Source organism: Anas acuta, chromosome 10, assembly GCF_963932015.1.
Source record: "Anas acuta chromosome 10, bAnaAcu1.1, whole genome shotgun sequence".
NCBI lineage: Eukaryota > Metazoa > Chordata > Aves > Anseriformes > Anatidae > Anas > Anas acuta.
In genome coordinates this window covers 4,903,105-4,920,055 of record NC_088988.1, presented here as the reverse complement: position 1 = coordinate 4,920,055, position 16,951 = coordinate 4,903,105, and the positions used below count along the sequence as shown (strand labels likewise).

General features: G+C 45.6%; 1 protein-coding gene across 3 annotated transcripts in view; it reads left to right on the top strand.

Annotated features, from left to right (window-relative positions):
* The window catches only part of CMIP (c-Maf inducing protein), a 127,956-nt gene that overhangs the window by 72,314 nt on the left and 38,691 nt on the right, over window positions 1-16,951 (top strand). For all 3 annotated transcript variants that reach the window (XM_068693144.1, XM_068693143.1, XM_068693145.1), the window contains exon 3: window positions 6,461-6,511. In XM_068693144.1, the coding sequence (XP_068549245.1) occupies window positions 6,461-6,511 (51 nt within the window). The remainder of the gene's footprint in view (window positions 1-6,460; window positions 6,512-16,951) is intronic.

Genomic DNA, 16,951 nt, shown 5'->3' with positions numbered 1-16,951 from the left:
AAAGATTTATTCACCGAGGTGCTGGGAAACGGAGATGCTGAGAAATTAGCCCTTGCATGCTTCAGTTATTTTCAGATTTCCAAGAGACTTCAATAAATTTATGAGAAATTGGGTCTTCAAATCTACTATAAAATCATTCTGCCCTGCTAGTCTAAGCAGCAGCACTCTCTGGTGTAATGTCAGACCCTGCTATCTGGTAGCGTGTGATAGTGGAACAAGTAAAACTAGTCCAAAACACGTTCCCAATAATGTTTCTTCTGAAGTGCACTTGTGGTGAAATCTGTTTGTGGTTTTGTTCTCCTCCCCCACTCCTGAAGAGTCGATCTAAATGAGTTTTAAATACAAGAAAAGGTTTAAATGAACTCTTTTGACTTCCCCCCCCCGATTTATATTTCTGATTATTTTCCATTTTATGTGTTTTGTATGTGCTATTTTTCTGAATTCTTTAAAACCATGGGATACTATTGACATGGTTTGACATAAAACGAAGCATTGTAGTAGTTAATGAATTACAGGCTTTCCAGATTTTTCATTTTGCAGAGAAGTTTAAAATTTCATCTTCTATTTCACTGATTTGAAGCAGAAGAAAACTTTGGACAACGGGAATTTCCCTCAGAATGGAAATTTGCTCCCAGTGGTCCTGTAAGGGGATGTCAGCGTGTTGTGTTAGGACATCCTCCGTGTGTTTGTCTGTGCCACGCGTGATAAATGCCATGAGAGAGTTCAAGTCCATGTTCGAGCTCTCATCCCCCCGTCTGCTGTCACCAAGGTCTATTTCTGGCTTGTTACTGCACAGCGATGAGTCAGAAGGAAGAGTGCCATTACCTTTCCTTACATCATCCTAATGTCCTCCCATAGCAGCACTGACCCATCCCAGCCTATTTTAACACATGAGAACTGACAAACGGTGCCGGAGGTGATGCAGCTCCTCTTAGGAAATCCGATCATGATAACAGGATGCATCTACCTGGGTTTCAGAGGAGGATTATTTGGTTCTCAGGCAGCAAAGGGCTTCATCTGGGCTGGGATCGTGTTGAGAAGCCATCTCCGTGTGCGATGCAGCGTGGTGTTCTCCTGGCAGCTGATCCAGTCCCTGATCCCTTCCAACCTGAAGCACTCAGCTCTCGTGGATTTTTTCTTCTTCCTTTCCTGCAGTTAGGCTAGCAGGTGCAAGAGGGGGTGTTGCTGGAGCTGTTTCACTGGACACAAGCTCTATAGGCCAGGGAAATATAAACCGAATTTAGCCTTTGAAGAAGTGCGAGCTCCTCAGTATCAGTAATAGACCAGCCTCTTCGTGCTGTTGTCTTCCTGCTTTGTGTTAGTAAAGCATGATGTGCGTTTAGGGTGCTGTGTGCATGTTGTTGAAGGGGATTCTGCTACTCATGGTAAAATAGCTGGAATAACCTATTGAAGGTAATTGGGAAAAATCAGAGTGTAATTTCGCAAGCAGCAAATGTGGGAAGGGGTCCCCGTAATGGGTATCAGCTGGAGGAAAGCAAAACAAAATCCCATTCTGCTGACCAGAGAGCAAGCAAGGGAAAGAGAGAGAAACACAGAGTAAACCCTGGAAGAGTTAAAAGCAGAATTTGGATCTTTAAATCCACTTATTGCAACATCTTTTCAGATGGCAGAATCCCATGTGTGAAAGATGCTGGTGTAAGGAGAAATCTGGGAATTTTTTTCCACGTGGACAAGCCTGTTCTTGTGCTCTTCTGAGTGACGTACATGGCAGTAACGAGGGATGCTGAGCTGCTAGCTTACTGTTAGAGAAACTTGGTGGCATGGCGCGTATGGTGTGATGGGAATGACAAGTTTTCTGTAGTTGCTGGTTGCTGTAGGCATGTTGGTATCAGTGGAGCTGTGAATATTTATATTAGCTGCGATAATGGCATGCAACAAGTGTTGGATTTCCTATTTTTGCTGGAAAAAAACACACTAGGTTTTAGAAATTCACTGTTTTTAATGACAAACTGTCTTTCTACTCTTGGCTAAGAAATGAAGTAGTTTGGGTGCAGAAAAAAATAATTCCCTTGCTGTGCATTTGTACATTACATTGCACTGACGTTGACCGAAGCTGTGTATATACAGGCATTTAATCTCTTGTACAATTATCCTCCTGTGAGCAGTCCTTTTGAAACTGTTGAAATGAATCCTGTGAGTAAAGTTGGTACTGTAGATGATCCTGGTTGGCGTTTCCCTTCTGAGTGCATATTTGCATGCCCAAATTGGAATATAACATCCCTCAGAACACAGTACCAGGGTCAAAGCATCTTTAAAAGCAAAAACAAAGCCAAACCCCGAACCACACAGAAGTCCCACTTAGAGCAGGCATTCTTCAAGCAGGTTCTCTTCCTGTTCCTTGGAATAATAAAGAAATAAGCTGCAAGTAGTTGTAATCTTCCTGCATCTTCTGCAGATGTTAGTGCCATGCTTTCCTGTTTTCTAAAGTGCTTTTCTCCTGTCTGGTCTGAAAACAACGGGAGGCCCCGATTGTGCAAAAAGCCCCAAACCTTGTGCCATCCCTGCTACAGCCCTTCTGTCTGGGAACAAAATCTGTAGCCTCGCTGGGGTGAACACACCGAACCCCCAGGGGACCCAAAGTGATGGTTTTGCAGATATATTGGGGTGAAATATGTTGGACATCTCCTGGCTGCATCGTTGACTGCTGGGGGCAGCAGCAGGCGGAGCACTGGCAGGGTTTTGGAGCTGTCAGAGGTAGTGGTGGAGAACCTGATGTGCTCTGCAGGCAAGGCTGAGAGTGAGAAAAACATCATTAAATGGGAAAAACCCACTGAAGGTCTTTAGTGTCTCATTCTCTCCTTTTTGTTGTACTGGCTAAGCCCTCAGCTGCAGTACACAGAAGCAGGTGGTTTTGTGGAGGTGCTGGGCTCCAGGAGCACACATCAGACCAGACCATAAATGTGTGGGCAGCTCCTGTGGGTGAATTGCAGTTCCCTCCACAGCCTTACACTTCAGTGGTCGTTGCCCCAAACCCCAGAAATGTGCAGTGCCCTGAGTACATCGGTGTGGCGGTGGGCAGCTGGGCACCCTAGCGAGCCTGGTGGTCATCTGTCACCCCAGCTGCAAAACTCCCCCTTCCTCCTATAAGAAATAAATGTTTCTGAGGGCTGCCCTTCTCTGTGCAAGCCTGGACAAGAGGGAGGAACACGGGATGATGCTTGGCCTCTGCCAAGGGCCGGTGCTTCCTGCGGATGGCTGTGGTTTTGCAGCTCGCCAGGGTTAGCGGGCGGAAGGGTGCGCTGGCAGGATTAGCTTCTGCTGCTGGCTAGGGGGAGAGCCGCTGGCAGGCAGCTCCCCTCAGATAACCGTGCCCTGGTTACGTGAATCCAGCCTATCTGTGCTGAACACCGTGTGGGGAGCTGCTGAAATGACCACGGGCTTTCTACGTTCTTCTTACCGTTGGCTCCTGATCGCTAATAGAAGCGTGGGGATTCCCTAAAGGTTTGTTTGTCCCAGTTTTGTGTTCACTTGGTCTTCTTTGTCTTTGTTTTCCTTGGAAGTGATCTTGAAAGAGCTCAAATTCAGTTTCAGAGCAATTCAAACTCACAACCTAGATCCAGGTGCAAGTTTTCTTGATTCCTTCTCCCTTCCAGTAGCCAATGTGTAGCCTGTGCATAGACAATGCTTGGTCCTCTGCTTGGAGCAGCCTCACTTTGCTAACTTTATTCTTAACTGCTTTTTGTAGACCACTGCTTTTAAGTGAAACAAGTCTTTGCTGGTTTGTTTTTGCCTTTTATATCATTCTTTCTTTGTTTTCTCCTCCAGTATTTGCAGTCACCTGATGTCTCTACCTCTGCCTGACGCTGTTGTCCTCATTAATAGTTTCTGTCATCCAATTTATGTAAGGCTCCAGTTGGTTGCAAGATCTATCTACACGTAGTATTTTCTATATATTTGTAGTGTTCTTACAGCCTGTAGTTGCTGACATCACAAAAATAGGACAGTTACTAATGGTTCTCAGCAGTTCCCACGTAGTGCTGTAGTGCTTGCTCTTTTTTAGCTTCATGTGGATGTTGGCTCAAGCCACGTTATGATCGGACCAGAGATTAAGTCAGGTTGGTGTTTTGCCTGTTTGAGAGAAGTACTTCATATCCCTAGAATATTTTGGGTTTTATCAACTTAAATATCAGTGTCTTAGTAAGTAAGCATAGCTCCTGTAAGCTCAATCTGTTTATGATTTTTTTTTTCTAAGAAAGTAATGGATGTGTAACTTGTTAATGGCGCTGTTGCATAATATGTGGGCTCAAGCCTACAAATATTTTCAGCCCTTCTTTAAAGGCAAGTGGCTGGATGTTCAGGCTTGTGGGCTTAGGGCCTCACTTTGGTTACTGTGTTTAAAAATATCTACATATATTCTTCTGACAAAGTTGTTAATGGACTTGAAGTTCCTGATAGAGTACTCCAAATATCAGCTGCTGCAGTTTTTGAGTTTTACTGGCACTGACAATTGTTCCTATTGACAGTCTTGTCCTTCAGCAGCAGCCACTTCTGCTTCTGGTCTTTTCCCTGTGTGCTGGCAGAGGTTTTTCCCATGAGTAACAAGATCTGAAACTCCAGCTAGAGTCATCATGAGCACTCACTTCTACAGGGATATTTATCCAAAAAACACTGTGAGAGTTTTTGTTCCTCTCCATGAAATGTTTTTGAGAGAGAGAGGAAGGGAGGGGAAGGGAGGGGAAGCAGGAAGAAAGAGAGATGGAGAAAGAAAGTGCCTAAGCGTATTTACTTTCTGCCTTTTTAATTATGGCAAAAATGTTCTTCATGTCCTATTGTGTCAACGTCTTTTTGACCTTCTTATTATAATAAAATACAGTATAAACAATATTAAATGAAATTCAGTTCTTTAGCATACATGGGTAAAAGGTCTGCCTTACATATTTTAACATACATGTGTATACAAAACACTGGGTAAATAGCAGAAAGAAAATTGTTAAACGTTGGCAAACCAAAATATCCCAAGGAACCCCTCTCTAAGTGTTTAATGTTTTCAAAATTTTCCATTGCATAAAAAAAGGAAGGAAATTATGTTTTTTGTTTCAGTTTGTAGCAAATTCATGTTCTGATAAGTCAACGTACTTTTTGAGATGGAAAGTTTGTTTTTGATAAGTGTTGTGGTCAGTCAACACTTTTTGTGATAGATTTATTCAGCTTTATTGCCTAGAGATCTGCTACAGGAGCAATTGATTCTCATCTCGGTATAAAACCCAATATCATGTAATGCATATGCAAAAGAGCATTTACTCCATTTAGTTCAGAGAAATCAGTCCAAATTTGTTCCTCTGTGAGATCAGTATCTGACCTTGAGATTAAATGCAGTTTTGGTAAGCATGCAATATTTGTACTTCGAGTATTCTTGACGTTATCAGTGAACTTTGCCAGGAAGTGAAATTCATTCTGCAGTGCATATTTGTCTAAAAAGGTGTTGGAGAGTATGAATTCTTGAAGGGATGCTTTAATTTGCAGGAAACGAGTTTTTTTTTTCTCTAGTGAAGAAACCTCACCGTTTTTTAATGTGGCTAGACGGGCTATCCTATAATTTTCACTGATTGTGTAAAACATTTTGCATTGTGAGTAAAACTGGCAGGGACGAGATAGAGCTGGAAAAGCCAAAGGGCATCTCTACCCACTCAAATATTTCAAACTTATGTCACCTTGTTAAGGCATGTGTATTTACGTCACTGTGGATGCTTTTATATTTTTTGATACCGAGCCTTTTGACCTTTGGGAGCGCTGAACTATTCCTTCATTGGCTACGAACCTGGCTCCACACTGAGAATTTCTGGCAGCTCTGCTTAATACGGACAAAAAGGGGAGATCCCTGGGAGCAGTTATTGCAACATTTATGCAGTTGCTGCAGTCCGTGCATGTGTGTGCACGTCTGTGTTGTGCTTTTCCCTCTGTTTTAATATTGCTGACAGAGCTGCGGCATTATTTGGATCGCCTTGTGGCCAGCTGAGGAACAGGACAAGAGGGGAGGCTGGCGCATGGAAAAAAAAAACACCCCTGAGTGAAATGTCAGCCCATCTTCTTGCCCTGCTTGCTGCGATTAATGGGAAAAGCAAATGCCCTACAGTCATCAGAGATCTGATTGAAATCAGTGAGGATTTTTCACAGTCTTTGGGCTGGACACCATTTCCTAGGAGGTTCATGTTTTGTAGGGTTTTGGTTCAGTGTTTTGCATCTGCAGCAAGGTCTCTGTGCCATTGCTTTCCATGAAAATAAAGTGGTTGTAATGTCAAACTGTAGCTCTGAGTGAGGAGTTGCCCTCACTCTGGTGAGGCTGGGGCTGAAGTTAGCCAAGGTCATAAAGTTCGAAGAATACAGTGAGCGCAGCCTTGGTGCTTTTAGGGCACACATGGGTGACTTGCTTAGTTTTGGCTCAGTGATCTGAAACGCTGATAGAAACTAATGATTCTATTTGCAACTTTTTTTATTACAGGCTGCAAACAGTTACCTGAGGGATCAGTGGTTCCATTCTTTGCAGTGGAAGGTAAGTCCTGCACCTTTCAGTCTTCCTTCCACGTCTCTAAGACTGCTTTTTTATGTCCCCTGTTCCTCTATTGTGAGAGCCATGAATGGCACTTCACTTCCACAAACCCTAAATGAGAATGTCTCTGCAGTTCCAACGTGCTCATATAGTGAATGAAGTGGACTGGACTCATTCACTTGTTACGTAGCCTATTGTTATTAACATCTGATGGTTTCAAAAAAGGAGATAGCACGTAAATTCACATTGAAGCAGTGTAGAGATGGGATGGTTTTGGTTCTGTACTGTGAAGTTAATACATTATGGAATGACTGCAGCCCATCTTGGGATACTTGGGTTGCTTTTTGATTTCTTTTTTTTTTTTTTTTTTTTTTTTTTTTTGCAAAAGTATGGAGAAAGAGTGTCTTTCAGAGTCGATTATTGTAAGTAGCATCAGTCTGCATCCATGCTTTAAATGATTTGGATTTAAAGGCAGTTTCCATTTCAAAGATCTCAAGCCCTTTCTCGCATTAAGTTGGAACAATGGGCCGCTTGCTCTGGGCAGGGGAAGCGGATCACAGTGACAACATTGTGTCTCCAAAGCAGAACATTCCTCATCACACACTGTAGCTGCTGACCTTTGGATGGAATCCGTATGGATCCGAGATGCAGTTTGGAAATAAGTTGGGGCCAGATGCTGAGTGCAGTTGTCCTCTGCCTGGCAGTGTGAAACAAAACGTCGGCTTTGCAGCTCCGGATTTCTCTTCGGCAGGGTTTCAGTAAAGCCAGCCAGGTTGGCTGCGTAGCTTATCAAGATTTCAGCCTGCTGACAGCAACCACATGTGAAAATATAAGGAAGTCCCTCCCACCAAACTGGTTTGGCTGTAGGTGTTTCTGATAGCACCGCTGTTGGAAAATAGTCGTGTGACAAAACTGCAGGGTTTGTGGGCTTTGTATAGCCACCAGCGGCTGGCAGCATGGTGTGCCGAGTGGGTCCAGGTTCTTATCAGTAGGAGCCAAGTGTCGACATCTCCTTTTCCAGACCACTGGCATATTCTCCAGCCTGTTCCCCCGGCTGCCCAAATCAGCGTGGGACAGCAGTGCTGATAGCAGAAGGCTGGGCCCTGGTGTGGCACTTTATTTTGGCCTCTTGACAGTCTCATTAACACAATGCCTAGCTGGCCTTGATTTCTTCACAACTCCTGAGGATAACAAAGAGGCATTGAAGCTTAAAGCATGCAGAGACACTATCTCTGTCTGGCTGTTAATTCCCTCCTGTGCTGGCAGGCGAGGATGATCAGAGAAAGGCAGAACCTAGTCCCCGGGCAGGATGTTTGAGGCACCGCCGTGCCGGTGGCATGTGCCCACTTCCCTCCTGCAGCGAGGCCAAGATCGGGGCTGGAAACACAGCTCTGAAAAATGTGAAGAGCTTATAAAGATGCAACCTGGTCCCACCCCCTCCCACCCCATCAATTTAATGATGATGAAAAAGCCTGGACAGAATGACCTGGCTTGCTCACATGCCTTTCAGTCATGGAGAGGGAGCTTTGCTCTGTGGGAGTTGTTTTTAAAGGAGTATTTCTTAAACTTTCCAACGCTTCTGACCAAGCCTCTCATTTTGGGAAACTCTGAGTAATTTAGCTTGTTGCAAAGTAGATTTTATTTTTGCTTCCTTGGTTCCCTCCCCACCCCCATTAAGTTGACTTTTGAAAAACAAGTGAAACATTATCTTGATTCGAAAGACCTTCCCTTTACCAAGAATAGCAAGTAGCTTTTTCCCATAAGAACAGCGGCAGGGTTTAGTCACTGCCCAGGTACTTTACACTAACAAATTCCTCTTTGCTAACACGGAGGTAGTTTTGATGGGTTTTATTGCTTAGCAGAGAGGGAGAACACCTGGCAACTTTCTGCTCTTTGCTTTGGAGGATATTTGGCAGGTTTAAGTGAAACCATGCCAGAACTGAGAGGCAGGACAAGCAGTGCATCTCTAGAGACCGGAGGAGCACGGTGTACCCTGCTGAAGCTTATACCACTTCCTTAGCACTGCAGCCTGTGACTTTAAGAGCCAGGTGCCGATGTTCATCTTGCTCCAAAATTTGCATGGTTTGATGATTAAGCAGTTAGTGAGGGAACCCACAAAACCCCACGAAGTCTATTCTTCTGGAATGGGTCATTTACACAAAGCACCAGCTGGCAGCGCGATCGCCGCAGCTGTATTATAATTGGGTGGTTGTGCTGATGAATGATATATTTGTCCAGTGGTCTTGCAAATAATAGGGCAAAACATTTCTGCGGGGATGCAGAGCACAGATGCAAAGTGGTGCAGATAGCTGAAGTAGTTACTTGGGGGAGAACAGCTACTCCACGGAGACGAGCTTGCTGTTTGTATGCTGGGGAGGAAGCATCTGGGGGGTCCAGCTGAACGCAGAGGTTCAGGCATACCCCCTCGGTCTTAAAACAGGAATAGGTGCAGTAGAGCTGCGGGAGCAGGTCTGGGCTCTGTTTACACCTTTCTGCCTCCTTTTCCTATGCTTCAAGCTGTTGGACTCGGTTGTGGCCTGCCTGTTGTATCAGCTACCAGGAAAATGGCTGGCTCTAGTGAATTGTTGTATTGTTAAACATCTGGGGAAGCTCCTTAGGTTCAGGCACTTACTGGGGATCCTTTGGCCTTGTACAAAGGTGCTGAGGTCTGTGAGAGCTTTTATGTGGCGCAGTTTTAAGGATTAACACTCTGTGGGAATTCCATTTGCCAGCCAGCACCCTGGAAATAATTTTTGTTCCAAGAGACAAACATTGAAATAAAAATCAAAAATAATTTCTTTCTGCAGCTCAGAGAATAATAAAAGAGATGCTGCAGATAAACAGAACTGAGAGAAAACCCAACATGTAATTATCCATGTTTTAGATCCAGTTCCAAGAGGTTTTATGTGTCATCCAGCTAACTAGCTGTCAAGATGCTTACACAGCTTTTTAGGTGTGACTTTCTCCTTGAATGCTGTGCTTATTGAAGGCAGTCTGGATGTCGGGGCAGTCTGTTCCTTATGTACTCATTTTCTCTTGGGGTTTTCCATTTGAAACCCTCCCACTAAGGGCTATGCATAATTTCTTGTTTAATCTGGCTATCAGCAACTCCTAAAAGATTATTGGCCACCTCAGCCTATTTTTAGAGATCCCGATTTCCTTTGGGTTATAGCTAAGCCAAGCTGTCGTTGTCCAGAGAATAAACAGAACATGTTAACGACCGTCCAAATCCTCATACATAAACAAATCATTAATCCGTCGGGTAGGAAGCATTCCTTTCAACCAGGGAGGTTGGTTTGGAACCATGATACATAATCTTTGGTACTTGGAAGCTGATAAGTCATAGCAGCGTATCAATAAAGATAACGACACTTTCTGGGGATACACAAAGGATGATAACACATGCAGTTCATTGCCCGTTGTGGATCTAGGCTAGATAGGGTGGTAACCAGCTATTTGTGTAGGGGATGACTACAGCTAAGCTTGGCTTTGATGGGTGCTGGACCTTGTAATTTTGGGACACACACAAATACCCATCCATGTACCTCTGACAGTATCCGTCTGCTTCGTTTCCCATTTATACATCAATGTTTTTTGGGTAAGGCCTGTTCCTGTGTGCTTGTATGACATATGGCATACAGAGGTACCATCCCCTTTAGACAACATTGAGCCCTACTACACTGCGGTCATGGAAAGACCTCTTGACTAGGTTAGTACTACCCTGCTCTGGAATTCAACCTCCTTGAGGTCTTCCCAGGAGGTGTTGAGGTCTTCTCCTGTGATGGGCCCTACAAGTACAGATTTGCATTTGCTTGGGGGAAACGCAAACCTTTTGCCTGTAACCTAAAGGTTACATGGGGCCTTTTTAGCATGCTTGATAGTAAACCCTGAACACCGCCTGTGTTAGGAGATATGGATTGCTTGTGTTTTCTGGTTAGCTGAATGATGCAGCAATGAAACATGGCAGCTGAAGGCTTTGGGGGAATGTCCTGAATCGACCCAGTGCAGAGAGAATAGACCTAGGGCTGCAGTAAAGTGTGAAGTATGACTCAGGCTGGGAGCTTTGTGTGCCTATGACCTGGATCTTCTCGAAAGGCTTGCCTATATCTTGTATTTCCTACTGATGCTATTAACCACTTCTCGGTTGTCCTCTCATGAGTAATGCTGCTTGATCAGGGATTTTACCCATCTGCTAGCAGGGACAGGGAAAACGTGTTAATTGTAGAGTAGATCAGCTTGGAAAGGACCACTGAACATCATCTGGTCCTCTCACCACCCACATCCCCTTCCTTCCCACTCATTGCAGGGTGTACTTTGGAGTTGAATGAGGTTGCTCAGAGCGTGGACAGCCCAGCTGAGAGGCCCCAGACTGACCACAGAGCTCACGTGTGGTCTCCCAAGTGCTGAGCGGAGGGGAACAGCCACCTCCCTCCACCGCCTGCTTGTGCCCTCGCTTGTACAGCCCTGTGTGCATACGCACTTGCCACCAACAAACACATTACCCTTGTTTTAAATTCGTTTTCTACACAGAATTCGTGTTTTGATTCCCATGAATTGGGAACTGGAACAATGCTGTCATTTGGGATTTGCAAACATTTTGCAGTGAATGCTAAAACAAGAATTGTTGGCCCTCGCTCAATAACTTTAATTTTGAATTAATATTTCTCTGGTTCCCTGAGGGATTGCTTGATCTGTGTCTTCGGGAAATAGATACTTCAATGCACAAGCGGCCCTGTTAATTGCAAAGGGATTGCTTGTCATATAAAGTCACACTTGACCTGAATAATTAGACCCTTTCTGTTTTTTACCATGTCCAGGTTATGAATTCCCTGTCCATTAACAGGGAGTATTTTTATACAGTAGGTGATTTGCCCAGCTATGTGTGAGTGTCTGTATCTGTATCTAACAGGGAAAGTTCGGAGGGGGGTATTCTTCTGTGCTTTAAAAGTACATAAAATTAAGTTAAGAGAAACTGTTCTCAAAAGTGTGGCAAAGCCCTCCTTGTGTAAAAGCACCTTTACGGTTTTGTCACCATGGTAATGATTAAAAATAGTGCTGATACAGGAGTGGGGCTTATATAGAATCTAAATGATGGCATTAAAATTTAGAGCCTTAAATGTCAGTAAATCATGCCTTAAAACTATGAGATCGGGAAAAAGATCACATCAGTTATGGCTGAAAATGCCCACGTCTGTCATTTGTGTTTAATCACCTGATTTACGATCTGAGAGAGGAAGCTTTGGTACCCTGTGACAACTCAGGAGCCCTGTGCTGTGCTTCATAGCAAAAACAATGCTCGTCGACACGCTCAGCAGCTCTTTGGGGTGGTGTCTGCTGGACTTCAGACCCTGTCTTTGGTGGTTAGGGAGCACACACAACTGTAATTGTCTTGGCTATTTCTTTGTTTTCTTTAGCCAAAAACCTCAGGTATTTTAGCAGAACACAGAACTTCACATTTTCTGTTATTTGGAGGTGAAGCAACAAATAATTCATATACAATTAGGCTGATGACTACTTTTTTTTTTTTCTTTTCTTTTCCCTTTTGTGTCTGTGTATGAGTCAATGATATATTGATGGGAACCTAAGCCGTGGAATTAAGGTTTGCCTTTCAAAGCCTCTGGGCTTTAAAAGCATTGTGGACTTGACTACTCATGAGCTTTAAAGGAGCGAGCTTCTGGCTCTGACAAACAAAAGGCAGGCCACAAGTGCTTGGCTGTTGCCTTTACACTTCCTGTGGAAGGGTGAGGTGAGGTGTAGCTGTGATGTGATGCCTGCATGGGGCTCTCCGGTGCCATCCCCTTGCCCTTTGGGGAGTGGTTGGTCTGTGGTCTGAACAATCCCGCTGCCAGTCAGGAGCTACCCATGGAAATCTCATCATACACGCAGCCCTTTAGTTAAATCATGTTGATTTTTTGCTGTTAACTCTTCTCCCCCACTACTTTTGGCTTAGGACATTTCCATGAGCACATGAAGTCTGTTGGCTCCCTCGTTTTCCCGTGCACATTTGATCAGCCTCAGGCCATGTGTTACCAGGCGTCACTTGAAAAACTCTTGGCCTTGCCTCTTGTTTCTGGGACCGCAGTCTGCTGGAGGTAACCCTGCTGTCAGCAGCAGAAGGGCACGGCTCTCACTTGGGGAAGGGAAAACAGAGATGAAGAACAGCCACGATGCTGACAGAATTGGATGTAGACATTTCTTCTCGTTATAAATCATTAGCGGTGTTTTAAGCAGGTAGAGCAGTTTATTGTTTTGAGCATTTTGAACACGGCATGGCACTTCATCTGGCTGAAAGAGGCTCTTGGCACCATGCTGAGATGCCAGCCTGGATCCGAGCTGCTGCTCTGCCCTCGCCCAGCCCTACGCACCCACTTGTGTACCCCCAGCTGCCTCCTGCACTGCCAAAAGAGGCTTTTTTAGGGAGGCAGGACTCCGGCCAATTAATCGGCCAGTGGTGAAATCTGAGTAGAAACTAGATATTTTCTTGCCTTAGCTAAGTCAGGACCAGCTCTAAATTTTCCCTGCTAGACTTGGATGCTATCCTATTCAAACTAATATTAGGCCTGAAGATAGAGGGGTGTCAAAAACAGCTGAATAAACAGGTCAGGTTGTTATTGTGTGCCTAGGTCTCGGCTCCGAGGAGGAGTAACTACAATTGCTGGAGTATGTTGCTACTCAGGAATGCTGCACTACTGGCCAAGAGGAATCCTCATTTTTCGTCCTGACAAATTGCTCTTCAGCATTATTCCAGGGCTGACCATATGACTAATCTTTTGCAATTTGAGACTTCCAGGTCATGGTGACCACTGGTTTCACCAAATTACAACTCCTCTGTAGCTGCCCTAATATAGGGCTGCACCAAAACGAATCTCTCGGTAAGGTTCGTAGCTGCAGAGGCAAGGTAAAAATCTGGTGTTTCGGAGATCTCGTATGAGCACAGCGCTCGTAGTCTTTCCCAGGAGTGTAATTATCCTTCTTGCACGACGCATTGGGTGTGAAAGCCTAACTCGGGGAGTTGGCACGTACTAAGTGCCTTGTTAAGCTGCTGCGTTGGGACCCAGTTCTGCATTATTGATGTTATGAGGACTCTTGCCAATTACTTCATGGGTGTCTGGAGAAGACTTACAGGAGCCTGAAGGAGCAAAGGAGATGGAGGTGTTGTTTTAGATTTCTCTTTCCTGCCTTGTATGGCTTTTTTTCTTTCTTGTTTATTTATTCCAGTATAATTACTGTGCGTCCAGAGCATCAGAGTATGCATAATATGTTCTCTTAGAGGGTTATAAAATTGCTGCTAATATCCACAAAACCTCTGAACGTTGCAAGTGTCACAGCCTGTATCATCTGCTACGAGTCAAATGCCCAGTGTGTCTGTCACACTTCTGTATTTTCCCCCCCTTGAAATAGCGATTGTTCCAAAATTAGAAAAAAGCAGCAGAAAACAATGTTAGTAAAAGTACTCCTTTCATTCCCCTGTCTTCGTTCAGAAACCTTTGCCTCACCGCTCTCTGCTGTAGGATTTGAGATGGGAATACTCCATCAGGCAAGATGCACCGAGGGCTGCAGGGTGGTTGTCAGTGCCTTGCGTGCATCAGCCCGTCCCCAAAGCACGGAGGTGCTGGTGGCACCCCAGCAATGCGGGATGCTCTGCGAGGATGTCAGCGTGGGGTCAGAGAGCTGAATGCTGCGGGTCTTGGTTGGATTTGCACATCGTGCAGCATTTGTACAAGTGGGAAAGAAGAGCAAATAGCAGGGATTTGGTGGTGTTTCAGTAGGCTAAAAAGCTGCAGTGGCTTTGGCGTTGTGTGCTGATTTGGTGCAGTGAGATGGGACGTAAAGATGTGGAACAGAGCGATGGCACTGTCTGAGGTGCGGATGCTGCTCTGAAATCTGGCATCTCCCTGTGAGAAACTGGGAAATTCAGAGCTCCAAAGCCCTGCGATCTGCAGGCAGAAACACCCTGCTTTCCCAAAGTCCCTTTTAAGATGCTTGCAAGCCTCACATCAGTACCCAGTGCCTGTGCTCTCCCCAAGGCTCTGCAGCAGTTCTCTGACACAAACACGCTCCTCGAGCCCTGCACATCTCTCTTGCTGACGACATTGATGATGCAGGTGCACATGAGAGAGAAGTCATTCTCAAAGCCATTTATGGCTCTGAAGTGCTGGAAACTCAGCAAAATAATGCATTTGCCAAGGAGGAGAGAGTGAAGCAGGTGGGTAAACGTCCATTTAGAAGGTTTTGCTGACTGGCGAGCGGGGAGGAGGGCAGGAGAAGGAGAGGGTGCCCACTGCTAGCAGCAGAGTACTAAGGAAAAGGGATGACGTGGCTTTTTAATCTGGTTTGCATATCTGGGAAGAAATAATTGCTCTGTACGCCACTCGGTGCTATCTAAGCTGACTGGCGTTTCCCAGAAAATAGAATTGGACTGGATTCTCTTTCAGAGGTTATCTTTTGTTAACAGCTCCTACCATTAGCCAGCTGCTTAATCCTAATTCGGGGTGGTTTCTCGGGTGGCAAGTCCTTCCCATCAGAGTCCCTCTGTGCCTGAAAGGACTGGCGGACATTCCGCAGCCTTGCAGATGAGGCAGCGTCCCCTTTTCTTGCTGATGAACAGCTCTCATGCCCGAGTGGGATCAGAAGGGTGCACTGTTGTCGGGGTGGCTTTCTGCACAGCAGGTATGCTGCCTGGCCGTTCTCCACGGTGGCCTTGTGCACGGCTTTTTCTCTGGCAGACCTGGTCAAAGTGCAGTGATGATAAGATTGTGCATGTTCTTTTTTTTCCCTTTTTTTTTTTCTTTTTTTTTCCCCTACTCACTATCTCATCTCTGCAGTGGCAAAGTCATTTATTCCCGCTGCAGCCTGAGAGCCGGTGGATGTCAGGGACCAGGCTCCACAGCCACAGCCGTCATGTGTGGGGTATAAAGCGCACAGATATGTAGGTACGGGAAACCCGGAGCACTTCGGCTTGGTGTCAGGTGCATCCTGTAACGCAGTCACTAACGCTAGGTCTGTACGAAGCCAGGACTGCACCTACGTAGCAGTTCATGTCATGGTGCTTTGTGGCTTCTGCTTTCTCTGATTCAATGCTGAACTCCACAGTCATACAGTTCCTGCTAGAGTTTACTGCTGTTTTTTCCCTGTGCACTGCAATGCAGTTAGTCCATTAAGGGTTTTGGAGAGTGTGGAATTGAATGGTGCACACACATTCCTGCTTTTCGTCCAGCAATATTTATTTATTTATTTATTTAATGGAACGTGATTTTGCTGACTCCAGCTCATGCATGTCAGGCTTGCAGCCCTTTGGAAACCACGGGTTGTGCCAGCAGCGCCCAGAGGTGCCGATGCCCAGGCAGTGTCCACGCTAAGCAGTTGCTGTGCCGGCAAAAAGGGCCAAAAGTGCTGCAGCAGGCAGCGGCGAGGCCCTACAGGAGGAGGAGGAGAGAGTTGTGCCTGAGCATGTCTGAAACCTTCTCTGACGGTGACTCAGAGGTTGTCAGAGCGCTGTAAATGAAGCAGGGTGTCTGGCTCCTGCCCTGATTCTGCAACTCCGGCAACCTCTCCGTGGAGGTTTTCTCACTCATTCTGCAGAATGGTTTAAAACAGCCCCGGAGGGGTTTGTAACCCCACCAGCATGCACCCAGGGTAGAGCTTTCCAGTTTCTGTGGTCATCAGCTGCAACGAAGATTTTCCCCCTGCCCAACATCAGGAGAAAAAGGTGTTGTGCGACTTAAGCTTAAAACCAAAAGAAACACCACCCTAAACCCCACATGGTCAACGTATCTTAAAACATTTCTTCTTCTGGGGAGACGTTGCATGGGATTTGCAACCCAAGACCGCAGCTGTGTCTCTACCAGTGTTTTTCACGAGCAAGGTGTGGCTTGTGCTTCTGCTCGAAGTGTATCTGCAGTCATAGTGAAATTCCGCATAGCCAAAGCAACATTAAAAACAAACCCCAGCTTGGCTCTGATACGGAAAATACGGAACAGCAGTTGCTGTGTGCAGGATGAGAGCTGATGTTTTGCCAACCTGAAGTGTAAAGCTGATGCTGGAACCGGGGCCTGAAGAATGGGAGCGTTTGCCAAAAGGAAATGGAAGCAGGGATGGAGGGTTTCGGGGAATGCATCGGAGTCAGCCCTGCCAAAAAATGTCTCCCCTGTGGACAGGTCTGATTACGAGAGTAACCGCATTAGCCCATGCTCAGTGCAGCTGGGGCCGCAGTTGGCCTTTTGCGTTTTCTAGCTGGCAAACGGCATCTTGAATGCACAGCTAGGGGAGATCTGGGTTTGGATCCGCCAGCTGCGCTCCTGGATCTTGGAGACCAAAGGGCAGGAACTGGAGAAAAAGGCGAGAGACATGCAAAAGCAAAGCCTGGTCTCTCTGTTTGGCAGTGAGTCCACCAGAGAGCCCCTTCCTTCCCCACTTAGGGGGCTAGAAGGAAACCAAAATTTT